This window comes from Pangasianodon hypophthalmus, chromosome 9, assembly GCF_027358585.1.
Source record: "Pangasianodon hypophthalmus isolate fPanHyp1 chromosome 9, fPanHyp1.pri, whole genome shotgun sequence".
Taxonomy (NCBI): Eukaryota; Metazoa; Chordata; class Actinopteri; order Siluriformes; family Pangasiidae; genus Pangasianodon; species Pangasianodon hypophthalmus.
In genome coordinates this window covers 28,521,463-28,548,931 of record NC_069718.1, presented here as the reverse complement: position 1 = coordinate 28,548,931, position 27,469 = coordinate 28,521,463, and the positions used below count along the sequence as shown (strand labels likewise).

The 27,469-nt window shown below is 39.0% G+C and overlaps 1 protein-coding gene across 1 annotated transcript; it reads right to left on the bottom strand.

Annotated features, from left to right (window-relative positions):
- On the bottom strand, nt 1-27,469 carry LOC113524033 (NACHT, LRR and PYD domains-containing protein 4E-like). The gene is made up of 17 exons (XM_053236582.1): nt 27,164-27,469; nt 26,581-26,703; nt 24,142-24,196; nt 23,770-23,974; nt 21,722-23,481; nt 13,996-14,277; nt 12,598-12,984; nt 11,783-11,961; nt 11,525-11,691; nt 11,327-11,472; nt 10,394-11,146; nt 7,892-8,085; nt 6,040-6,213; nt 4,751-4,924; nt 1,702-1,875; nt 428-601; nt 1-199 (listed from the first exon to the last, which is right to left on the bottom strand). The coding sequence occupies exons 1-17, from the start codon at nt 27,214-27,216 to the stop codon at nt 19-21; spliced, it is 5,181 nt and encodes a 1,726-aa protein (XP_053092557.1). The 5' UTR covers nt 27,217-27,469; the 3' UTR covers nt 1-18.

The window sequence follows — 27,469 nt, the reverse complement described above, 5'->3', positions numbered from 1 at the left end:
AGGCAGTAAGTCAGTAACTCACTGTAGTGTCTCCAGTTTACAGTGTGGATCCTTCAGTAGATCAGAGAGCAGCTTCACTCCTGATTCTCCTGGATTATTATATTTCAGATTCAGTTCTTTCAGGTGTGATGAGGAGTTTGATCTCAGAGCTGAAGCCAGAGCAGCACAACCTTCATCTGTAATACTGCAGCCCCACATCCTGCAAGAAAGAAAACCTTCTCACACTTAACACACTCAGTTTTAGCATTGAAAACATGAACTACACAAAATCTTTATATACAGTACATTTACTCTCCATCTCACACACACAACAATGAAAATATATCAGATCACTACAATTACAATTACCACAGATAAAAAACTGGATAATGATACATTTATTGAAAATCTGCTGTGTTTGTGTGTGTGTGTGTGTGTGTGTGTGTACCTCAGTGTCTCCAGTGTACAGTGTGGATTCTCCAGTCCAGCAGAGAGAAGCTTCACTCCTGAATCCTGCAGTTTATTGTGACTCAGGTCCAGTTCTCTCAGACTGGAGGAGTTTGAGCTGAGAACTGAGGACAGAACTCTACAGCTTTCCTCTGTCAGATTACACTTCCACAGCCTTGAAGAGAAATGATGAAATATCAGAACAATGATCTCAAACACACAAACACATCCATAATACGGCTAAAGTTTAACATGTAACAGAAATGTCAGTGTGTTTCTCTCACACACACAAATCAGAGGACAGGACGCCACATCAGCACATTTACAGGAGCAGGGACGTCTTTTTGCACTCCACAATCTCTCAGCTACAATTTATTATAAGACCATTAGGTCATGTACATACACACACGTGAGAGCGAGAAGCCTACAAACAATACACTCTGATCTGTGTTCAAGTTTCTACAACCAGCACTGCAGACATAGATCATTTTATTACATAAAATAAAGAATTATAGAACTGTACACTACCAGTTAATAACATGCCAGTACTAGTCGTAATTTACAGTGAGGTCAATAAGGCAATTTCTCTGATGTTATCTGTCCTCATGGAGCCGCTACCATGTCCAGCTTTATAACAGATTCTGATAGCGTGTCCAGTGAACTTTTCTGATCTTTCTGGAATGTAACAAACACAAAAGCTAAAGTAAATCTGATCAAATATTATTAGGTGGCTGTTGTTGTCAATGGTAATTAACAGTTTCTTGATTTGGGAAAGACACTGTTGTTTTGAAACATAGTTAGGTTTTTTACTCAGTCACATTAGATAGTAGATAGAAAGCTTTCCAGAAAGTTCCACAGGACGTCTGGTTCAGGAGTTTAATAAATTGATATAATTAATAATAATAATAATAAAAAAAAAAAACCTCTGGTACAAACCACGCCCACTTCCTGTTAAAATCTGAATATAAAAACAGTTACGAATATTTTGAGCACTAAACAGATACAGATAATAGCATTGTGTATCATAGAGCATAAGATCTAAACAGCTATAATTACACTCCATAAGTACAGTTTTATTTATTCATGATATAGAATTAATCTAGAAAGTAAATCTGATTCTCGCAAACACATTTCAGTTTCTTACAAACATTTAAATCATATTCTAAAAATTATAGCTACATAAAAAACTCACAATCATTTCTGTATGTAATATTTTCTGACAAAGTGATAATCTGACTTCTGTGTGTGTGTGTGTGTGTGTGTGTGTGTGTATACCTCAGTATCTCCAGTGTACAGTGTGGATTCTCCAGTCCAGCAGAGAGCAGCTTCACTCCTGAATCCTGCAGTTTATTGTTACTCAGGTCCAGTTCTCTCAGACTGGAGGAGTTTGAGCTGAGAACTGAGGACAGAACTCTACAGCTTTCCTCTGTCAGATTACACTCACGCAGCCTGAAAGAGAAATGATGAAATGTTTGATTTATTTATCTGATTGTGAAATGAGGTGTTTCCATCAGTTGGGAAATAAACTGTCTACCTGAACACAGGGTTCTAAAGTCAGGATAAAAATATAAAATGAACAGCCTGTGTATAAACTTGGACTGCTCTTGGACAGATCCATGTGTCTCAGCTCATATGAGACGATGTATTTAACTTTCTGAAACAAGATAATAACAGAGAGGCCACTCTGAACAAACACGTCTCTTTATTTCTAGCAGAGAGTTTTTCATACAGTGTGTTCAGCAGCTCTGGGGAAAGTTCTGCTGGAGAACATTTACACATTTACACACTGTCCTTTACTGCTTCATTACAGTGTGTTCAGTGTGTAGATCAGTGTACATTGTGAACACATTCATTTTCCATTACAAACATTTTCTGGAATATTTTTGCTCCCACAGAACAGTAGAAACAGGTCTATAAAATAGTAACAGCTCCATGAGGACAGATAACATATATTTCATTTGGTGTTCCATAAAGATCTATTTTAGTACACTTGCTTTTCTCCCTCTACATGTTAACTCTTGGTAGACTCGAAAGCATGAAATCAGTTTTCATAGTTATGTAGATGACACACAAATTTATATATCAGTGTCACTGAGTAATCAAGGTCCAATTAACAAACTGATTATATTCTTGAATGAAATATCTGACTGCATGTTACAGAACTTTCTACAGTTAAATCAGGATAAAATGGAGATATTAATTGTAGGAGATAAAAAAAGAATACTTATTGAAAAATGAGCTGGTTATAGGTTAGAAATCTGGGTGTAATAGTCGACTCTGATCTCAGCTTTGTTCCTCATGTAAAGGGTTAATGAAGGGTACATTAAATTTTTAATGGAAAAGAGACACCCCCCCCCCCCCCCCCCCCCCCCCCCCAATTTTAAAATAGGAACATTACCAATGGAGTTATTTATGCACATGTGCATGTGTGTATTAGAACACCGCCACATCAGTAGATGGTGCTTGAGCGCTCCTGTGAAGCACAATAGAGACTAGTTTTCTCCCGGGCGTGATCTCAGAAGTACATTGACGCGCCAAGGGAACGATACTCATTTTGTCTGTCTCTTTATTGTTTCACAGGTAAAGTAATATATACTTTAAACATTTTTCTGTTGATTAACGTGACTTTGTTGACGTGATTGAAAGTGATCACGAAGTGTGTTAAGTGACTGTGCGCGATTCTAATATGTTTTGGAGAAACTAATTTTGCTGAATGCTAAATTGAGGCTGAATTTACTTGAGGTCATAGGTGTAAATGATTAACGCTGCCTTAAGTGCATTTGAGAGTGTACCGTATAATGTTAGTGTATGGCAAAATGTCTGTAATTTTAAACACATTGGCAATGAGTTGTTTGCTATTTAGTGGTACAGCTAACCGTGCACCTGTTGTATTAGCTGTTCAATAGCCATATTGAATGCTATGCATGCACATGCTCAGTGTGTGACACGATGCAAATTACACTGTAAACGTTCTAAATGCAACAGTGGTTGATGTATTTCTCTTGATATGTGTGTTTGTGACACATTTGTGTTTGGTTCTTTTGAGTAACGTGAGACACTTGTTAAGTGAACTAGGAACTTTGGTTTACTCTTTAAGTTTTGTATATGGAATTTGTTGGCGCACATATTCTGCTCTATATGCGTGATAATGTTTTATTATGTGAAATAAGTAAGGTAAATGGATGCATATGTGTATGTGTATGTTGTGTGTATGTATTATCCATATCACGTTATCCCATGTATAGATGTCATGTAACATGAGAAGTGCTCATGGTTACTAATAGGTTCGATCTCAGAAGTAAATTGATGCGCCAAGGGAACGACACTCATTTTGTCTGTCTCTATTGTTTCACAGTTTCACAGGTACACAGTGCTTAACAGGCTGTGTGTCCTTAGTTGCCGACCCAGATATCCCCTAGGTCTGAGGCCGGTAACACTCACATCAATAATATCTCTAAGGTTCGCATAGGTATTATTTGAGAAACATTACAAAATTTTGTCCATTTTTACCTAAAGAAGATGCAGAAAAACTCATCCATGTATTTATTCTAAGTAGATTAGATTAGTGTAATGCTCTCTTTTATGGACTTCCCAAAAACACTATTTATTGATTCCAGTTAGTACAAAATGCAGCTGCTCAGCTTCTAACACAAACTAAAGAGAGACCATATTACTCCTATTGTGCAGGAACTGCACTGGTTACCTGTGATATCCAGAATCGAGTTTAAAGAGCTCTTATTAGTTTTTAAAACTCTTATTTGCATTGCACTTTTGTAATTAGCATAATGCGTGATGGATTTCACCCAAATCATTTTTTAACATCAAGAAATGCTGGCTTCCTTAAGGTGAATTTTAATAAGAAGAAGCTCGGTGAAACTGCTTCACTAAATATATTTAAAAAGGAGCTTACACACATTTATTTACCTTGCCTTTTAATTAGTCTTCTTGATTTTATACATAAAACTGATGTTTGATCTCTTAATGGTCTTTTTAATTCTTTATTTTTAGTTTGATTACATATATTTATTTCTTAATTACATTTTTGGTTTTAATATTCTATTTTTAGGTTGTTTTGCGTTATTATTATTTTATTTTTTTTTTTATCATTTTATTATATCTTTTCTATTGTGAAGCACTTTGTGCTGCTTTTTATGTATGAAAGGTTCTATATGATGTTGTTATGAATGTCAAATCCTAACAATAATAATAATAATAATAATAATAATAATAATAATAATAATAATTATTATTATTATTATTATTATTAGGATTTGACATTCATTAACATACTTAACGTGTGTGTTTGTGTGTTTGATGATCTTACTCCAGTTTCTCCAGTGTACAGTGTGGATTCTCCAGTCCAGCAGAGAGCAGCTTCACTCCTGAATCCTGCAGTTTATTTCTACTCAGGTCTAGTTCTCTCAGACTGGAGGAGTTTGAGCTGAGAACTGAGGACAGAACTCTACAGCTTTCCTCTGTCAGATTACACTCACGCAGCCTGGAAGAGAAATGATGAAATATCAGAACACTGATCTCAAACACACAAACACAGCCATAATACAGCTAAAGTTTAAGATGTAACAGAAATGTCAGAGTGTTTCTCTCACACACAGAAATCAGAGGACAGGACACCACATCAGCACATTTACAAGAGCAGGGACGTCTTTCTGCACTCCACAATCTCTCAGCTACAGTTTATTATAAGACCATTAGGTCATGTACATAACACACACATGTGAGAGTGAGCAGACTACAAACAATACACTCTGATCTGTGTTCAAGTTTCTACAACCAACACTGCAGATATAGTGCATTTTATTACAGAAAATAAAGAATTATAGAACTGTACACCACCATTTAATAACATGCCAGTACTAGTGGTACTTTACAGTGAGGTCAATAAGTCAATTTCTCTGAAGGTATCTGTCCTCATGGAGCCGGTACCATCTCCAGCTTTATAACAGATTCTGATAGCGTGTCCAGTGAACTTTTCTGATCTTTCTGGAATGTAACAAACACAAAAGCTAAAGTAAATCTGATCAAATGTTATTAGGTGGCTGTTGTTGTCAACGGTAAATAACAGCTTCTTGATTTGGGAAAGACGATGTTGTTTTAAAACATAGTTAGATCTTTTACTCAGTCACATTAAATAGAAGATAGAAAGCTTTCCAGAAAATTCCACAGGACGTCTGGTTCAGGAGTTGAATAAATTTATATAATAATAAAAATAAATAAAAAAAAAACTCTGGTGCAGACCATGCCCAATTCCTGTTTAAATCCTAATACAAACACAGTTATGAATATTTTGAACACTAAATATGAATATTTTGAGCACTAGATACAGATAATAGCATTGTGTATAACACCTCTGGCAGAGACTTAAGATTTAAACTGTAATAATTACAATTCATAAGTACAGTTGTTATTTATTCATGATATAAAATTAATCTAGAAAGTAAATCTGATTCTCACAAACACATTTCAGTTTCTTAGAAACATATTCTAAAATTTACAGCTACATTAAAAACACACAATCATTTCTGTATGTAATATTTTCTGGTAAAGTGATAATCTGTCCTCTTTGTGTATGTATGCGTGTGTGTGTGTGTGTACCTCAGTATCTCCAGTGCACAGTGTGGATTCTCCAGTTCAGCAGAGAGCAGCTTCACTCCTGAATCCTGCAGTTTGTTGTAACTCAGGTCCAGTTCTCTCAGACTGGAGGAGTTTGAGCTGAGAACTGAGGAGAGAACTCTACAGCTTTCCTCTGTCAGATTACACTCACGCAGCCTGAAAGAGAAATGATGAAATGTTTGATTTATTTATCTGATTGTGAAATGAGGTGTTTCCATCAGTTGGGAAATAAACTGTCTACCTGAACACAAGGTTCTAATGTCAGGATAAAAATATAAAATGAACAGCCTGTGTATAAACTTGGACTGCTCTTGGACAGATCCATGTGTCTCAGCTCATATGAGACGATGTATTTAACTTTCTGAAACAAGATAATAACAGAGAGGCCACTCTGAACAAACACGTCTCTTTATTTCTAGCAGAGAGTTTTTCATACAGTGTGTTCAGCAGCTCTGGGGAAAGTTCTGCTGGAGAACATTTACACATTTACACACTATCCTTTACTGCTTCATTACAGTGTGTTCAGTGTGTAGATCAGTGTACATTGTGCACACATTTACTTTCCATTACAAACATTTTCTGGAATATTTTTGCTCCCACAGAACAATAGAAACAAGTCTAGAAAATAGTAACAGCTCCATGAGGACAGATAACATATATTTCATTTGGTGTTCCATAAAGATCTATTTTAGTACACTTGCTTTTCTCCCTCTACATGTTAACTCTTGGTAGACTCGAAAGCATGAAATCAGTTTTCATAGTTATGTAGATGACACACAAATTTATATATCAGTGTCACTGAGTAATCAAGATCCAATTAACAAACTGATTATATTCTTGAATGAAATATCTGACTGCATGTTAGAGAACTTTCTACAGTTAAATCAGGATAAAATGGAGATATTAACTGTAGAAGATAAAAAAGAATACTTATTGAAAAATGAGCTGGTTATAGGTTAGAAATCTGGGTGTAATAGTCGACTCTGATCTCAGCTTTGTTCCTCACATCAATAATATCTCTAAGGTTCGCATTGTATTATTTGAGAAACATTACAAAATTTTGTCCATTTTTACCTAAAGAAGATGCAGAAAAACTCATCCATGTATTTATTCTAAGTAGATTAGATTACTGTAATGCTCTCTTTTATGGACTTCCCAAAAACACTATTTATTGATTCCAGTTAGTACAAAATGCAGCTGCTCAGCTTCTAACACAAACTAAAGAGAGACCATATTACTCCTATTGTGCAGGAACTGCACTGGTTACCTGTGACATCCAGAATCGATTTTAAAGTACTCTTATTAGTTTAAACTCTTATTTGCATTGCACTTTTGTATTTAGCAGAATGCCTGATGGATTTCACCCAAATCATTTTTTTAACATCAACAAATGCTGGCTTCCTTAAGGTGAATTTTAATAAGAAGAAGCTCGGTGAAACTGCTTCACTAAATATATTTAAAAAGGAGCTTACACACATTTATTTACCTTGCCTTTTAATTAGTCTTCTTGATTTTATACATAAAACTGACTTTTGATCTCTTAATGGTCTTTTTAATACTTTATTTTCTGTTTGATTACATATATTTATTTCTTAATGACTTTGAAGGTTTTAATATTTTATTTTTAGGTTGTTTTGCGTTATTATTGTTTTATTGTTTTCATTTTATTATATTTTTCCCATTGTGAAGCACTTTGAGCTGCATTTTATGTATGAAAGGTGCTATATGATATTATTATTAGTATTATTATTATTATTATTATTATTATTATTATTATTATGATTTGACATTCATTAATATACTTAATGTGTGTGTGTGTGTTTGATGATCTTACCCCAGTTTCTCCAGTGTACAGTGTGGATTCTCCAGTCCAGCAGAGAGCAGCTTCACTCCTGAATTCTGCAGTTTATTTCTACTCAGGTCCAGTTCTCTCAGATGGGAGGAGTTTGAGCTGAGAACTGAGGACAGAACTCTACAGCTTTCCTCTGTCAGATTACACTCACACAGCCTGGAAGAGAAATAATGAAATATCAGAACACTGATCTCAAACACACAAACACAGCCATAATACAGCTAAAGTTTAACATGTAACAGAAATGTCAGTGTGTTTCTCTCACACACAGAAATCAGAGGACAGGACATCACATCAGCACAGTTACAGGAGCGGGGACGTCTTTCTGCACTCCACAATCTCTCAGCTACAATTTATTATAAGACCATTAGGTCATGTACATAACACACACATGTGAGAGCGAGCAGCCTACAAACAATACACTCTGATCTGTGTTCAAGTTTCTACAACCAACACTGCAGATATAGTGCATTTTATTACAGAAAATAAAGAATTATAGAACTGTACCCTACCAGTTAATAACATGCAGGGCAGCTCATATGAGTGTAATAGCAGGGCTAAGCCCTCTGTCTTTCAAAGATACGAATGAAACAAAAAACAAATGAAAACAAAAAAAGAAGAGGATTGTTTTGAATTTTTTTTTGTGATCAAATTTTTATTATTTATTCATTCACTCTGAATAAGCACATCAACATCACAATAACATAACAGCTCGTGTCAGTGTACTAGCAGGGCTACGTCCTCTGATTTTCAAAGATAAGAAAAAAAAATCCAAGTCATCTTATTTGCAGTTAACAAATATTTTAAAGAGGATTGGTTTGGACTTTTTGTGATCAAATTTTTATTTGTTTATTCATTCGCTCTGAACAAGCACATCAACATCATAAAACCAGGAAATACAGGGCAGTATACAAGAATGACAGAAACGTGGCCACATTAAGACAGGAAAAATCAACTACTTGTATGAAGACTGACATAATCTGCTACACACAAAAACAACAAACACACACAAGCTCTGAGTCTACTGTTTGGAAAATAAAGAGATACAAGTCATACAGATTTTATAGGAGAATTTCCAGGGCATCAGGTGCCTTACGCCAGTGAGTAATGTTAAAGTGACCGTAGCCCCTGCCGTGTGGCCCTGATGAAAGCCAACGCTCTCTATCCCCCCTCACGCGTCATCGTGAAAACCTATTCCATCCCAGCAAACTCTAGGATATGTAACCAGGAGAATCTATCACTCCTAAATACGTGGTTTTAGGTATGGTGCACCACGAAGCGTTCACGGGGAGAAGAGACCTGTCCCCATTTAACTTTGTACATAACGACGTAGAATACCTGGCTCTCTGTCAGGATGGTAGACAGATCCCCGCCAAGGCTTTCCAGCCCCAATTCAACAACAGACAATCCGTCAGAGAGTTTTACAACATGTTCATGGCTACTGGGAGACATCTGAAAGACTTACCTCTGAGTATTACCCTCAGCAAATTTAAAGAAGGATACGCCCTGTTCGCTTTTAATCTCAACCCAGCCAACGACAATGATGCGTTGTCAGTCGTATCGAGCGGTAATTTGAGACTGGAGATGAGATTCAGAGTGCCTTTAGCAAATACCACTACTCTTATCGTCTATGCTTGTTACAATTCTATTCTAGAGATTGACTCTAAAAGACAGGTGTTGGTGGATTATTACTAAACATGGATAATTTTCAGTCTTTTGCAGCATCTTCCAAGGAACGTATTTCGTGGCGTGTGGGCTTCCGACCACCTACCCTCTCTGAATCTGTCCTTTAGACCTCCCGCCTACTTCGTGGTCAACACGCACTCTGCCCCCCCGCAATAATCGCTTTTATTTTTAACCCACATTTTTTCACAAAGTCATACACCATAAGATCGTTTTTTATCAAGTCCTCCTCATTGTACAAAGACAATACTTGGTCAAAAGATAAGCCTCTGGCTCGGTGGTAAAGATAATAGACGCAGTGATGACCGCATACGGTAGACATAGACTGTTGTAACTGAGGGCTGTGGTACTTGATGTTTTCAGAGCGTTTTTACAAAAACTGCAGGATGGTCGAAGGGTAATGCGCAAAGTCCGGGGGAAATCCGTAAGAGTCAAAAAATGTGGCTTCACCCTCCTTTTCCAGGGTTAATGCTAGCCAATGCTATCCGGGCATGTGGGCAGGGTGCGTGTTGACCACGAAGTAGGCGGGAGGTCTAAAGGAAGGATTCAGAGAGGGTAGTTGGTCGGAAGCCCACACTTGAATTGGGGCTGGAAAGCCTTGGCGGGGATCTGTCTACCATCCTGACAGAGAGCCAGGTATTCTACGTCGTTATGTACAAAGTTAAATGGGGACAGGTCTCTTCTCCCCATGAACGCTTCGTGGTGCACCATACCTAAAACCACGTACTCAGGAGTGGTTCAGAGAAATAGATTCTCCTGGTTACATATCCTAGAGTTTGCTGGGATGGAACAGGTTTTCACGATGACGCGTGAGAGGGGATATAGCGCGTTGGCTTTCATCAGGGCCGCCGCGTGCCCTAACCGCACGGCATGGGCTATGGTCACTTTTTTCACAAAGAGAGACGCTCCCAGCACGTTCAGTCGGAATCCCGAGTCGCGCACTCCCACGAGACAGAAAGCGTCGCCGGCGCGTGTCAGTTTGATCGTCATGTTGACTGAGTTCAGCAAAAGTCTCTCGCAGAAAAATATGTCCCCGTGGAGAGGGCCGAGCAGGTGCACTTCTCTAGAATTAGCGCTGAATTCGGCTCTCTTGTTTAATCCTCTGTTAGGACCGTTGGCGACCGCTACAGAGTCCATGGCTCCTGCAGTGTCTTTGTAAAAAAGACCGGCGGTGAATTGACTCCTGAGGGTATCCGGTGAAAAGTTGAGCAGAGTCTCGATCATGGCACGGTAGGGATGTGTGGCGCTTGATTGCGAGATTAGACGATCCCCCAGAATGACGTCGCATTGACTGAATATCGTATTCAGAGGGTAATTGATGAGCCCTACCGCGGCCTCGTCGGCCAGGTCCGTACTATCGGCATTGGTATGCAGCATGGTGTCATTCAGATTGAGATACTTTTCCCCATCTCCGGGGATGAAAAACTCGATGGGCCCCGTGTCCGTGATGGCAGACACGAGGGAGATTTCGGTGTATATTATATCTTTGATCGAAAGCTGTGTCATAGGTGCAGAAAATAGATCCAGCTCGCGCAGCGTGCACTCGAGGGATTTCTGATGCAAGAGCGCCATGTTTTTTTGTTTGAATTTCCCCTACGTCGGTTAAAATATATCGGAGCTCTGGGAGGGTTTCCTCTTCGGGCGACCGCTTCTGCCGACTGTTTTCTTCTTCTCACCCCTCCAACGTTTATTAGAACTCGACGAGAGGCGCTCCCCCGGAGGTCGTCTCCTCACCCTTCGCGACAAAACCACGATGCCCCCTGACCCCTCTTGTTTTTTCCGATCGTCGAAGCTCGACATTTTCCCCACGACTCTACCGACCGCATCCGTAGCGATACGGGTGGCGGACATTTTAAGATGGGATTTGGCAATGTCAAACCCTTTTTTCAGCAGGGGAGAAATGAAACAGTTTTGAGAATATCGAGCCGATACCGCGGCCATACATTACAGGGGCTCCGTAAAATCCTCCTAAATCGCCTCCGGCCTGATTTTCGTAGTAACGGACGAATCTGTGAGGGTCTTCCATTGCTAGTACCCGAGCCATTTTATTTTTTAATTCGTTCTCCGACGCCCTCGAACGTAACTTCGTCCTCTCTGGCCTGAGATTGAATGACAGTCGCGTTAAAGGATGGATTTTATATAGATTCATACACCGTATGTTTTCGGTCTAAAGTGAAGCGTCACGATGACCTTCCCGTAAGTGAATTCTCTTGGTTCTGATCCGTTTTTATCTCGACCTTTATGTTCTCGATGTGCCACTCGCTCACGGGTAAATAATACGGCAGATCGAAGCGTAAGGTTACTACGTCCCCATACACGCCGCGCACGTCGACCACCCTCATCAGCGGGGCATAAGCGTCGCCTATCAACTGAGGGCGAACCGCATCGCAGTAACAGAATATGTGATAAAATCCCGCTCGTAGATCAGCGGGGTAATCGGCCAGCTTCCTGTCGAATTCTATCCATTCTCCCGGTCTCACACCCATAATGTAAGGAAATCGAATTTCCTCAGATAATTGTTGCAGGACAGGTAAATGTTGGAGTTGATTTTTCTAAACGAAGCCTCCATCTCCATTTTGAACTGTCCCAGGTTAGTGAAAACCCCCGTCGGGAATTTGTGATGACGCACCTTGCTCTTTGTCTCCGGGGTTTCTGGTTTAAACTTATATTCATAGTATGCTCATTCTTCGGGTACAGTATACCACGTATGAGGATAGGAAATCTCTGTCAAGACGACCTCCCATTCCCCTTCCAGATCGATATGCTGGGCCAGATCCACGCGGTAACTGGAGATTTTGTTATCTTTAAAAATATCGAGGCTGGCGTTGGATGGCAGGGTGATGTAAAAACCCTCGTGCTTCGGCCCATACATGACTGGGAAATGATGAACCCTCACGGACGTCGTCCGTTTTTTATACATTTTTTAAATCACTCTCTCTGATCCAGCTGTTGAATTTCTCAGGCCAGTTTTTCCACCGTACAAAGACCTGATTTTTGCCCCTGACCGTACGCCTCTTCAGAATCTCCTCCACGTGGTAGACTTTGCCCCCGTCCGTTTTTACTTTTTGCAACTCGGCCTCGTAGAAGGTGCTTCGGACCGGTTCTCCGTTGTAATCTTTCAGTCTGTACACCGGAGGGTCGCGAGGGAGGCGTTCGGCCACCGAAAAAAGCTTGTCTGTAAAACTCTGTTCGTATTTTTTATCAAACACCCCTCTTAATTTCGATATCCTGACGAGATCCCCCGTCTCAAAACCCATCTTCAATCTAGCCTTCCGGACTGGCGGCTTACCATACAGGTTCTGAAACACTCGATCGAAGTTCTCCAAGGTCACCTGAGCCGGCGCCATTTTAATGCTGCTGTGATAACTGTTATTGTAGCTTTTCACCAAGTCCTGCAGCACGTCGAGGTATCGCAAGGTGTTTTTAGCTGTGAAATATCTCCACATTCGACCTTTTAAAGTACGATTAAATCTTTCGACCATCGAGGCTTTGAGTTCGCTGTATTTGGAAAAATGCATTTCATCAAACCTTCAAAAGCCTTGTTAAAAAATTCTTTTCCGGCGTCGGTCTGTAACTTTACAGGTGTCTGGCTTTCGGAGAAAACGGATTCTAGAGCCTTTACCACCTCCGTGGATGTTTTTCTTTTGAGAGTTCTGACGTAAGCTTTCTTGGAAAATACATCTATGACCGTTAATAAATAATTGTACCCGTCGTTATAATCTGATAAAGCAATAATGTTGTAAGCTTGGGCAGCTTATTTTCATGTCTTCGGGTATTGTTAATAAAGACATAAGAACTGATGGCTCTGCGTTACTACAACTTTTTATTCAATTTTTTATTATACACACAGAGAAAGGCGTGAGTCTTTATTCAGACTTTTTATTCAACTTTTTTTTATACACACACACACACACACACACACAAACGTTATTAATGTTTTATCATAAACAAAGTTTGAACCAAGATTGAATGGCCCAGAGTACCACATAGTAGCTGCATAAACACACTGAATAACTGAATATATAATAGTATAGAATAAAATCAAACACACTCGTTCAAAACCTATATACAAATACGTGTCAGCAATAAAATCAAATATATATAATAGCTAGCAGCACAGCAAAAAAAACACACTGAATAATCAAATATATAATAGTATAGAATAAAATATAAGAGGTAGCTGCAAAAAACACACTGAATAAATGCATATATGATGGCATGGAATAAAATCAGGTTAACGGGAATATTGGCAGTCCATGACCAGCTTTATGAAACGCTCTATTCTCTCCTCGTCAGGTTTGATTTCATCGTACATTCGGTAGATGCGCTCGTAGATCGATCCTCCTGATCTATACCCCAGCAAAAGAATCTCTGTTGCCGGCCTAATTACGTCGCCCTCGCACGTCTCGTAAAATCCGTAGCTCTCCATATATGTCCTGAACGTCCATCCCCACAGGATCCTCGCCAGTGTGCTCCGAGACGACGGTCTCCTCGCGACCTGAGACGACAGGTTCCTCGGAGCGAGGGAGTGAAAGCTGTTGCGAGAACTCAGGGGTCGGGGGAGGGGTCGGCGGCAAAGGAACGGCGTAACTCTCCTCCGGAGATGAAGGATGGTCGGACATTCTGTCTTCTTCTTCTTCTTCTTCTTCTATCCCCCTCAACACGATCCGGGTAGGCCTGATTCTCTTGAGCACGTGTTCACAGCAGTTTTCCATATTTCTCTTTCTCTCTCTCTCTTTCGCTCTTCTCCTCTCTCGGTCGTGTCTTCTTTTATACCATAAAACGAAGTAGAGGCCCTGTAGAACCAGCACCCTGTGCCTGAGGCTCTAGTCATCCAGATAGCCATAAACCTGACTTTTCGCTCTGAAACCTCCGGGGTGCTGGGAAAAGTCTCCGGGAGAGAGGCCCTCCCGTTCCCTCTCCATTTTCCTTCATCCTTGTCAAAATTCTCAAGGACAACCTTCTTTAACACACCCCAGTCGTTAGAGGATAATGAGGCTAGACACGTCGAGACCCCCGGTCTCTCTTCACACTTCACCTGATATAGCTGCAATTCCCCGGTTTCGTATCTAAAAACATAACCCCATCGTCCACCCTGTCCGCAGAAATTCAGAGGCCATTCCTCGCTCAACGGACCCGCCAGTGGTGCTTGAGTGCGGAGAAGATACACACTGGTTTTCCACGGGCCGTCTTTGTCAGAATCTTGAAAAATCAAAATAATAGTCTCACTGATAATAGAACACCCGTGATGGGCCATTAATCCTCTTTTCGCATATAACAGGGATACTGTTTATATTTCAAAAATAAATAAATGAAATATTAATAAAAGATCCGAAATCGCACAACCGCCTGAAATCCGACCTCGTGTGCTGGACCCCAGACCGGGGGGGTGAGGGGGGTGAGAGAGAAAGGGGGTTGAAGCGCGTGAACGGACCCCCGCACGGAACACAGATGCGCTTGAACGGACCCACAAAAATTAGGGAGGGGGATCGGGGCAGGACATCTGGAAAAAAGAAGAATCTCATCGGTTGAAAGGGGGGCAGGACTTTCCGCCACGGTGCGCTCTGATTGGATAAAAAGGGGAGGGACTTCGTGACGTGGCGCACTCTGATTGGACGATAGAACTGTCAAAATGCAGTTTGATGAAAGGGGGTTAGTACTCTTTTTTGTCAAGTATTCTTGGAGTTCGTAGCCATAGTCTCTTAAAAGTGCTGAGCCATTATAGGACTGTGAGGAAAATTGGTTGGATGGGTTAAAACAACAATTTAGTGGGCTTGGGCTCGGAACAAATTATCTAAGCGGCCATCATATTCAGCTGGTCAAGTGACTCCCCCTTTTTGGATGTTTTTTAAACCGAGTGCAACAGCACTTATTGTCATTTTAAGACCATTTTATGCCACTGATATAATGATAATATAATAGCATAATAATGCAAGTACACCCCTTCAAAGAGCAATGAACTTTTCATTCTTAAGAATATACAGACACTGGAATTGGAATGCCAAAAAATGTCGCTAAATAAATGAAACATAAATAAAATAAAACCATACAGCCAAAATAATAAATAGAATGAACTGTAATATAATATTGTGAATTCTTTATGCTTTAGTTATTCACTGTCTGTGTTTCGGTGTGCTACCTAGCGCCTTACTTAAGCTCAAGTTCACTTGTGCATTCGTGTCATTTTGTGCACAAGCAAGTTGTAATATTACGTTTATGTTGTGTATATGTCTGATTAATCTCATATGTGTATAGAATGTATTTGGGTGAGTTAATTAACCCGCTAGTTAAGCGCTTCAGTTTACAGGTGTTCATTCACTGTTCAGCTCATGCAGTTTAAGTGGCTCAATCCCTAACATTATTCACCATGACTGGATTATTTGAAACACTAGAACTATTTTTTCTAGATTTTTTTCTTCAAGAAACATTGTTAGTGAATTGTTAATATTTTGAGCATCATTTTTTCAACAGTATGTTTTAATTAAAATTGGTGCTAGTACTTGCTTAAATTCAAATGCACACAGGTTTTGCATTTGAGTGTGGATTTTTATCTTAAATTTGACAAATATTTTAAATAAAATAAGTAAAATTTTAATTTGACAGCCCTAGAGGAGACGAGAGGACAGAAGCAGTGAATGGCTAAAATGTTGGCAACATTCATTCTTATGTAAAAAAAAAACACGTAAACAAAATGGGCAATATCGAGATCAGCAAAAATCGAAGTCATGTTCATATATCGTACAATAAGTTGAATACGTAATTATCGTGACAGGCCTACCAGCGGTCATAAGAAAAACAAACAGATTGGTATGAAGGGTGAAGTCTAACGAGCCCAGTGCTGTAGATTCAGGGTGATGCAAGGTGATTACACAGAGTGAAATGTAATTTGGGCTATAATCTTTTATGTCAGATTACAAAAATATCTCAGTCTAGTATGTGTGTGTGTCTGTGTGTGTATACCTCAGTATCTCCAGTGTACAGTGTGGATTCTCCAGTCCAGCAGAGAGCAGCTTCACTCCTGAATCCTGCAGTTTATTGTCACTCAGGTTCAGTTCTCTCAGACTGGAGGAGTTTGAGCTGAGAACTGAGGACAGAACTCTACAGCTTTCCTCTGTCAGATTACACTTCCACAGACTGGAAGAGAAACAATGAAATATCAGAACACTGATCTCAAACACACAAACACAGCCATAATACAGCTAAAGTTGAACATGTAACAGAAATGTCAGTGTGTTTCTCTCACACACACAAATCAGAGGACAGGACACCACATCAGCACATTTACAGGAGCAGGGACGTCTTTCTGCACTCCACAATCTCTCAGCTACAATTTATTATAAGACCATTAGGTCATGTACATACACACATGTGAGAGCGAACAGCCTACAAACAATACACTCTGATCTGTGTTCTACAAGCAAGTTTCTACAAGCAACACTGCAGATATAGTGCATTTTATTACAGAAAATAAATAATTATAGAACTGTACATTACCAGTTAATAACATGCCAATACTAGTCAGTGAGTTATATGTTGAATTTCACAGAGACAGTAAAAGAGACAGTTGGTGTGTGTTGTTCTTTGTACTCATACAGTTACAAATCTTTCACCTTGAGACCTCCAATTTTATTTCTTTATTAATTTTTTTTTAGAATTTTTTGTGTATTATCATTTCAGGCGTTACTTGAATGACAATTACATTGTGTTTGGGCATCCCGGGCTCCCTACACAGCATCTCATAATGAGTTCACCCATCCCCAGTACCCCAGGGGGGCAATCCCACCACGAGCCACAAGGCTAGGCCAAAAGATTTGCTTAATGAGCCTTAAGGCATCAATCAACTTGCGTACTTAAACAGGGAAAAAAAAATTTGAGCGATAGGCTAATAATAATTAAATATCATGGTAACAATGTTAACAATGGTAGGCACAACAGCAGCCTCCGTAACAATAATAATAATATTGATATCATCAATAATAATTAAGGAGGTGAACAAACACATGAAAAAATAAAGTTAAAGGAGAAAGAAGAAGAAAAGTAATTATAATAAATAAAGTAACTAAAAAATATTTTTTAGACAATAAAAAAAGTAAATAATAAGGGAGGTATGTGGCATCAGTCTGTATTTACTTTATGTTTGAAATGGTTTAGGAATGGTTTCCAGTTTTATTCGAAGGGCAGCATACAGTTTTTTTTTTTAGCTCATGATAGCCGAAAGTTTTTGTATGACTGACAACCAAAATTTTTGGACTGGTTGACATGCCTAATTTGCATGTAAATAATTATCTGTGACACCCATGGTACATTGTGAGCAGATGTCAGTATCTACTAATCCCATTTTGTATTTTTTATATTGTGTAATATATATTCTATGAATGATTTTGTATTGGATGAGCTGTAAGTTAGTGTTTGTTATCATCGTGAATGTATTTTTACACGTCTGTCCAGATAGTGAATGTGGGAGAGGTAGAAAGATCACGGTTCGATTTAACTTTAGGGACATATATGGTGCTATCTGTTTTGACTAGTAGGTTGTATAATTTAGAAATTATTTTTTTCTGAGCTTTAAATTGGATTATGTCATCTAATATCTTGGGGGGATTAAATGTATTATCTGTTATGTCGATTTTACTTCTAATAATTGATTTAATTTGTATATATTGAAAAAAACTGCTGGTTCCCAAATTTGTATTTCTGGGGTAAATCTTTGAATGACAGGAAGTGATTATTGTGGAAGAGATGATGATGATGATGATGATGATGATGTGTACTTCCTTTCTGTTCCCATGTGTGTCTTTATTTTGACAAATGGGGTATATTTACATGGTGTTAGAGTAGAATTGGTGATTCTCAAAGCTTTCCACCAGGCTGTCAGAGTTGTAGAGATAACTATGTTTTTAAAACAGGTGTGGTTCTTGAGCGAAGTGTTGAGAAATGACAAATCTGCAAGTGTGAGTTTTTTACAGTATGTTTGTTCCAGTTGTGTCTATGAGATGTTGTTATTGCTTTGATGAATCCATTTGACTAAATATTGCAGTTGATTTGATAGATAATAATACAAAAAAATTGGTTCTTCTAAACCTCCATGAGATTTATTTTTTTGGAATATAGAATATTTAATTTTTGCTGTTTTATTCCTCCTGTAAAAATGGGAGACTGAAGAATTAAGCGATTGAAACCATTTTTCTGTAGGCATAACAGGGAGCATTGAGAAGAGAATTCATCTGAGGGAGAATTTTCATGTTGATAGTTGCTATTTGTCCTATTAATGAAAGAGGAAGATTCAGCCAGTGTCTAAGGTAATCAGCTATTGTTTTAAGCAGTGGAGTGAAGTTAAGCGAGAACAGCTCTGACAGCCTGGAGGAGATGTTAATGCCTAAATACTTAATATTTCCAACACAAAGTGGAAGAAATGAATCCTGAGCTGCAGAATTCCAAGCCTCACTGGAGAGCGGAAGTATGGTAGTGTATCTGTCTGATAATTCTTTAATCTTCTGTTCCAGCTGAGTTTCTAATTCCAATTGTTTTTTTTCTTCTTATATGATGAATATGATATTATTCCCCTGATTACTACTTTTGCTGTTTCCCATAATACTGATGCTGTAGTCTATGGGGAGTCGTTCACTTCCATAAAGGATGTCCACCCTCTTCGTATTAATGTAATAAATTCTGCATCTTTGAGTAGTGAAATATTGAGGCACCATTTAAGAGAAGGTTTTGTGTACAGTTCTGTTCTCTTCCTTTGCTTTTTACAAGTTCTTTCTGTTTAAATTGTTCAAATTTGGCAACAATGGGTCTGGGTCCTTTGTGGATTCTTGTACCGAGGCAGTGGACTCGATGGAATGTTATATTATCCATAACGTCCGGTGGGAGTTTTAGCTGTGTTTTCATGAAGTCTTTAACCAGTGTCTCTGGGTCATCGAATGAATTTTCTGGTACACCTGTAAAGATCAAATAATCCTGCATGGTTCATGTTTGTAAGTCCAACACAGTTTCCTTCATTAGTTTATTTTCTTTTTTTACCTTTCCAATTTGTTCAGTTAATGATTCGACAGTTGATTGTAGTTCAGTGTAGCTTTGTCTATGGTAGCAATGTGGTTACGTGCATACACCGATCAGCCATAACATTATGACCACCTGCCTAATATTGTGTTGGTCCCCCTTTTGCTGCCAAAACAACCCTGACCCGTCGAAGCATGGACTCCACTAGATCCCTGAAGGTGTGGTCACTTGCTGCCTAATATATCTCAACCCTTGACAGGTGCTATTGTAACGAGATAATCAATATTATTCACTTCACCTGTCAGTGGTCATAATGTTATGGCTGATCGGTGTATTCCAACCTTGCGTGGAGTTCTTTGAGTTCTTCGTTTACGGATGTCAGTAAGTTGAGTTTCTCATTATTACCTGCCAGGAGTCTTACCTCTTTTTTTATTTGTGGTGTGTCAGCTTTGGAATCCATATTGTGCTGTTTGTAGTAGTAGTAGTCGATAAATGCTTCCAAGATCGTTAAGTCTGCCACTGTACAAAATCCTTTATCTATATTCAAACTGCTCAGGGCTTGTTGTTATGCAATTGCGTTTAGATTTACTTTTTTTGGCCCTTTTTTAATTTCTAGATTAATAGGGGTAAGTCCATTCAGGTGTTACCAGCAGGGCTGGTTGTATTTTCACATCTGGGGTCTTGCATTACTCACAGCACCTTGTGCTCTCCCCCCTCTGATTTTACACAGACACTGATTCAGGTGTTTGGTGTGGACCCGAGTACAGGTGGAGTGTTCGCATACAGATCCATACTAAAGAAAAAGCTTAATCTGTCCAAACCAAACAAGGTAGGTGTGAAAGTGTACTTATTTTCTCTCACGTGTGTCCATCAGTGCAGATAGGGCTGTGCGATTGTCATGTAAAGATGGCTCAGACAGATGCAAATACAGTTAGGCAGTGTTTAATGGAGAGAACAGCAAACAAATCCAAAACACAGGACAATACTCAGATCCAGTGACAGGCAGAGGTCAGGCAATCAGCAAACAGTATATCAGAGGTAAGACAACAGGCACAAACAGAAGACAGGCACAAAATCAGCAACATAATAATAAGGCAGGGAAAAAGGCTTGGTATAGTCACAAACAGTAGGGACTGGATCATATACTTCTCAATTAGTGAAAGTTCTGAAAGTCTTTAAATACTGTGAGTGAGTAATGAGATAATTGAGTTCAGGTGTGTGTGACCAGAACGATGGTGATTGTGAATGTAGCGAAGTGTGTGTTTTCTGGAAAATGGAGTCCGTGGAGGCCATTTTTGTTGGCCACAATGCAGAATGGGAAGTGGAGTTTACTGTCTGGGTTGATCTGACAGCAATATGGTGATACATATCATAAGACGAGAAAAAAGAATAATGAATAATGTCTATTGATAGAGGTCTATAGATTTCTATGTCCTCTATATTGCCAATGTCACAAAAGCTACTTTTTAGCAGCTGATTTACATCATTAAGGTCAGAACTAGGAGCTAGTAGTGGTGTGCTGTGACAAAAACAAGCATGGAGGAGTGTGACAGAGCGAAACTCCCCACAACACTCCGACACAGAACAGGCATCAGCACAAAAAGGAGGTGCTACTGTCAACTGGACTCCTGAAACTTGAAGTTGAATAGAATGATTTAATATGTACTTTTTAGATATTGCATTCATATTGTTTCAATTTTTACAGTGTTATGTTTTTCTTATTCTGATTTGTGAAAGTTCGGTTCAATGTCATTTTGAAATCAAAGGAGAAAAGAAAAAGTGCCTATGATCTATTCAAAAACTGAATTCATTCATCACTGCTTTTTGTGAATTCTGTGTTTAGTTCACAGAATTCACAAAAAGCAGTTTGTGAATAGATCATTTTTACAACAATTTTAGAGAAAACAAAATATTTTGTGATAAGATTTTTTTCCATATCACCCAGCCCTAAGCGCAGACATAACACGATAGTGTAAAAAGTGAAACAATTTTCTGTAAAAGTACCAGAGGTTTAAAATTGATTAGAGTGACTATTAGCAAGCATTAATCCAAACAGTGCAGTTCAGTGTTACACTAAAATAACAAACCATGCAGTAATACATTTATGAATAAAAATACTCACTCAGCTTTTCTGGAGGCTTTGACCACTGGCAGCAGCCTCAGAAGACATTCCTCTGATGGGTCATATTTTCTCAAATCAAACTCCTCCAGCTGTTGTTCTGAGGTCAGTAACACAAACACCAGAGCTGACCACTGAGCAGGAGAGAGACTGGTTCCACGGAAACAATTGTAACCTCCTCTGTTCAGGTAAGTTTGTATTTCCTGCACTAGAGAATGATCATTCAGTTCATTCAGACAGTGGAACAGATTGATGGATTTCTCTGGAGATGGATTCTTCCTGATCTTCTCCTTGATGTACTTGACTGTTTCCTGGTTGCTATCAGAGCTGCTTCTTGTCTGTGGCATTAAACCTTGTAAGAGAGTCTGATTGGACTCCAGGGAGAGACCCAGAAGGAAGCGGAGGAACAGGTCCAGGTGTCCATTCTCACTCTGTAAGGCCTTGTCCACTGCACTCCTGAGGAAATCAGACATGTTTGACTTTCTGAAAAGATCAGACAGATCAGTGATTTGTTGTTCTGTTACATTTCTGCTGATGAAGGAGAGAAATGCATATAAAGCAGCCAGAAACTCCTGAACACTCAGATGTACAAAGCTGAACACCTTCCCCAGGTGAAGCCCAAACTCCTCTCTGAAGATTTGGGTACACACTCCTGAGTACACTGACACTTCTCTGACATCAATGCCACACTCTCTCAGGTCTTCCTCATAGAAGATCAAGTTTCCTTTCTCCAGCTGGTGGAAAGCCAGTTTTCCCAGTGCCAGGATACTCTCTCTGGTCTGCTGAGGATCAGGGTCACATTTCTGATGGTACTTTTGCTCCTTGTGTTTGATCTGGAAGATAAGGAAGTGTGTGAACATTTGAGTCAGAGTCTTGGGGATCTCTCCACTCTCTGCTTCACCCAACATTCTCTCTAGAACAGTGGCTGAAATCCAGCAGAAGACTGGGATGTGGCACATGATGTAGAGGCTTCTTGAAGACTTCATGTGTGTGATGATTTTATTGGCCAGGCTCTGATCATTGATCCTCTTACTGAAGTACTCCTCTTTCTGAGGATCACTGAACCCTCGTACCTCTGTTACCTGGTCTACACACTCAGGAGGGATCTGATTGGCTGCTCCTGGTCGAGAGGTTATCCAGAGGAGAGCAGAGGGAAGCAGATTCCCCTTGATGAGGTTTGTCAGCAGCACATCCACTGAGGCTGACTCTGTCACATCACACAATCTTTCATTGCTCTGGAAATTTAGAGGAAGTCGACACTCATCCAGACCATCAAAGATCAACACCACTTTGTAGGAGTCTATTAATTGCAGTTTTCTCATTTCTGGGAAAAAGTGATGAAGAAGATTCATCAGACTGAGATTTTGCTGCTTCATCAAATTTAGCTCTCTAAAGGGAAATGGAAACATGAAGAAGACGTCCTGATTTGCTTTTCCTTCAGCCCAGTCCAGAATGAACTTCTGCACAGAGACTGTTTTTCCAATTCCAGCAACTCCTTTAGTCAGCACAGTTCTGATGGACTTGTCTTTAATGAGGTCATTACATTTGATGGGTGTCTCCTGTGTTGCTGGTCTCCTGGACGCTGTCTCAATCCGTCTCACCTCATGTTCATTGTTGACTTCTCCACTCCAACCCTTTGTTATGTAGAGCTCTGTGTAGATCTCATTCAGAAGTGCTGAGCTTCCATGCTGTGAGATTCCTTCATTAATTCTTTTACACTTCTCTCTCAGGTTGGATTTCAACTTTGCCTGATACACAGAGGCGAGTTCTAATAAATAAAGTAATAACATGTTTTAATGCAAAATCACTGAGCACAATATGAAATGTAAAATTCTTTCAAATGCTGCTGTTCATTCCTGATTCATGTACTAAATATTACTGAAGGAACAGGACCATTGTACAGAGTAACCACAAGCTGGACCACGAACAGAACAGAAAAGCACCAGATGTACATGATACTAAAATCAAACTTAAAACTAAAAGTGTTAATATCTAAAACAATTTCCTCTCTCTAAAGTGAACCTGATGGAATAAAGCCATGACTCAGAGCTCTTACTGGTGTGCAGTGTATTAGCGAGATCTGTGTGGTTCATGTTCTTCAGGACGTGCAGTGTGATCTTCAGCGCTCCCTCTCTGACACTGTGCAGATCCTCCTCATCCTCCACCTCCCTCTCAGTGCATGCTGGGTAATCTGGACTCAGGACTTTCCTAAACCTCTTCAGCTCATTCTTTATCAGAGTGATGACTTTGTGTTCCAGCTCCTGGTTAGAAACACACAGTAACAGGTCTACATATTATAATGTTACACAGTGAGAGATGCTTTTATTTTATGAAAAGAAGAAAAGTCTCTTTCTATTACCAAAGTTACAACTGTCTGATCACCCATAATGCTGCTGCACCTCGATTAAACAACACAAGTCACACACACCTTGAATATGGACTCCACCTGATTTCTGCTGATGTTTGATTTCCTCTTTTTTGGTCTGTGAACAAACAAAACACCTCATGTAATATGGATTATATGTATTCATAGCTGCACAACACACACTAATAAATACAAAGATGAAGATATTTAAAGGTGCCTGAGGTAAGATAAGTACATTTTTTAAAGTTCAGATGTCTAACAGTTAATTATGTGGTTCGACATTTATGATTTTGACTCCTTAAGCCCGCCCCCAATTCCCGCCCATGTTCACAAAGCCCCACCCCCAGGATCTATGGTGGCCTGTAGAGTAAAATTCAGCTAGAGTACCAACAATCAAATTAACTTCATCTACCATTAGCAAGGATTAGCATTAGCATGACATCACTTTCTAGTAATGAAGAAGGCAATTTATTTATTAAGAGCATTGCTTTACTTCGTTATTTAGATCTAGGTGATAAAAATCCCTAACTACAGAATAATGATGATAAAATAACAGAATAGTGGAGAAATGCATAATAATGAACAGTGGAGTAGTAAGAATAATAATACACAGCATAAATGTAAAACACTGCAGAATAATAAGGAACTGATCTATGGAGCTCTCTCTCTATACAACAAGTGACTTTAATTAATTATGCTTTATAATTTACCCAGCACACAGCTCTTATACAGAAGTAGGTGATAAAGTGAAAATCTTCCTCCAACTGACTAGCTCACTTTTCAGTTTTTCTTTTTTGATTTTGTTCCATTCAAGGCCTCAACGCTGGACAACACTGGAGCACAGCTGTGTTTCTCTTTTATAGCTAAAACACTTTCACTAGCTGTTAACAACAGTGACTAGCATGACTATAGGCTAGTTTATATACATCAATGAGCTTCAGAGCTTCATGTCTTCATGTCTCCAGGTGGCTGATATCAGGATTTTAGCATGAAAGCCAAGTTATAGCACTAGAAATAAGCAAAAGTCATCAAATATTGATTTCTGAGAATTGTCAAAAGTGCATTTATTGCACCTTCGTTCATTTATAACGAGTGATTTCTCAGTGATTTTTCAGCTAAACCTATTGCTATTAGCATTGTTATCATAGCTATATATTATCTAACATTACAATATCAAGGTGGTTAATCCAAAACATTTACTTATTCATTATCCATGATAAAACTCTATCTACTGGATTTGTTATGTAAAGCAGGCCACTGAAACAGTTCAAAGCTTACAGATTGTGTTTACAGACTCGTCCAGGAGCAACATCACTAATTCCCTGTCCAGCTTCATTCCTTCATCATTAACAAAATACTCCATCTTGGAGAAGCACTGCTAGTGTTTATTACTGTTACTGCATTTCTTTTTATTTTATATTGTTTTTCCCTGAAGCACAGTGTGATTTTTGCTAACACATGAATTATCTGGCTGTACTGGGAGCTTACTAGGATTGCCACCTGTCCCTTATAATACGGGATTGAAAAGTAAATATTGTGTCTCTTATTGAGTCAATAAGGGGACATGGTTTCATGCATACACTAAGTCTACACAGAGGTGAGAAAAACAAACTAGTGACTAAAATTAAACCACTTTCACAAGAAATTGTGTACAAGCTCAAAATCAGTGTTATGGGGCAGGGAATGATGGGAACACGCTATGTGAGAACGCATCATTGCAAACATGTGGTTGCGGTACTGTACAGTTTACTGTGGAGTATGCAGCAGGTGATAATCATGTCCGATTGGCTAAAGAACAGAAGACAGAGGAATCACTCAGTTCCTTTTTTATGTTGTTGTTTAATAAATGTTTGTTATGTAAAATAATCAGGTTCTTAGGCTAACATCAGGATCAGTGTAATATTGGGCTATATAACTAGGCCTAATCAGTTTAGTGCAAATTAGCCTAATCATGCTGATAATATCTCATCTATTCTCAGATTTTATACTGAAGATTAAAATGATTAGATAGTTTTAATTTTATCATTTATAAATGTTTTACTTTACATTCTATAAATTTATCACTTTACAATTTAAAAAGACTAAATAAATAATCTTTTCCTCATTGAAGGTGGAAACCCTAGAGCTTACAGGTTTTGGCGATGTTTTTTTCCTCACCAAAGAACAAAAAAATAAATACAAAGGCAGATATTTAACACTATCCTCTTAACACATATTTATAAACAAATATTTGAATGAATGAATGATTAAAATAGTTAAATTGTCATTAATTTCCCAGATGTAAATGTTCTTCTGTAGCACCACAGAGCCTCCAGCTCAGGGACTGCAGGCTGAACTGAACTCTTAAAACACTTTTCCTCACTGCCAGTCCGAGAGCTGCAGCACTGCACAGTTTAGTGTTTTACTGCTTCAACACCTGATAAAGCTCATGAAGGGCTTCATAATGAGACGAGTGAGTTTGATCAGGTGGAACACTGCTGTAAAACACCTCACTATACTGACCTCACATCAGTAGAACTGTCTCTGTCTCTGTCTCTGAAGTATAGTGGATCTTTCATTGACGCGTCACTCTTCATGGACACACAGCTGGGTTCTGGTGAGTCTGATCTCTTTCTCTTCATCCTTCTAGAATTACAACAGAAATATCAGCAATAATTAATACTCTGCTGTCTCAGCACTGTTAAACAATGTGTTCATCATTAAACACCAATAATTCCATCTTTTTAATTCAGCTACAGTCTGCACACTTATTCAAACAGGAGACTCGCCTCATACCTCAGGAATTACTCTGATGTCAGGAGTCCCAATCACAGCTAACTGACTCAGCTGGGTCTTAAAGCCTGTAGAGTTCACTGACTCAAAGCTATGCTGCTCTTATGCTACACATTACACAGTCCTTTTTACTCTTCTCTCAGTGAATGATTTCTCTAAACTGTTCTTACATCAGATCAGTGATATATTCACTGCTATTAAACACCTTAAAGCAGAGTTTAGTTCCTCTGTTAACTAGTGAGTGTTTAGAGATACAGATCTGTTCCCATGAGACGGTGTGTATTTATTGCTGGTGAATGGAAAAGTAACTCACCTCTCGTCTTTCTTTAAGTCCTGTTTTCCAGACACACTCATGTTGGAGGTCATGTCTCCTTCTCCAGATTACAGCAGGACACACGTTTACTTCACTCCAACATCGGTGTGTTAAATCAAACCCTGTATCAGCACAGAGTTCACTTACAGGAAATAGTCACGGTATCAAGTCCTAAAACAACCTGTGTACATTAAACCTTCAGTACAAACCCACAAAACTCTTCTGCATCTAGTGTCACTTCACTGTGTTTATATATTATAGCTTTAGATTTAGATACTCACTGTGTTTATATATTATAGCTTTAGA

Coding starts and splice junctions, on each gene's coding strand:
- LOC113524033 (XM_053236582.1), bottom strand. CDS start 27,216: ATGACCTCCAACATGAGTGTGTCTGGAAAACAGGACTTAAAGAAAGAC. Junction 4,925..6,039: donor TGTGCACTGGAGATACTGAG/GTACACACACAC, acceptor TTTCTCTTCCAG/GCTGCGTGAGTGTAATCTGA. Junction 602..1,701: donor TGTACACTGGAGATACTGAG/GTATACACACAC, acceptor TTTCTCTTCAAG/GCTGTGGAAGTGTAATCTGA.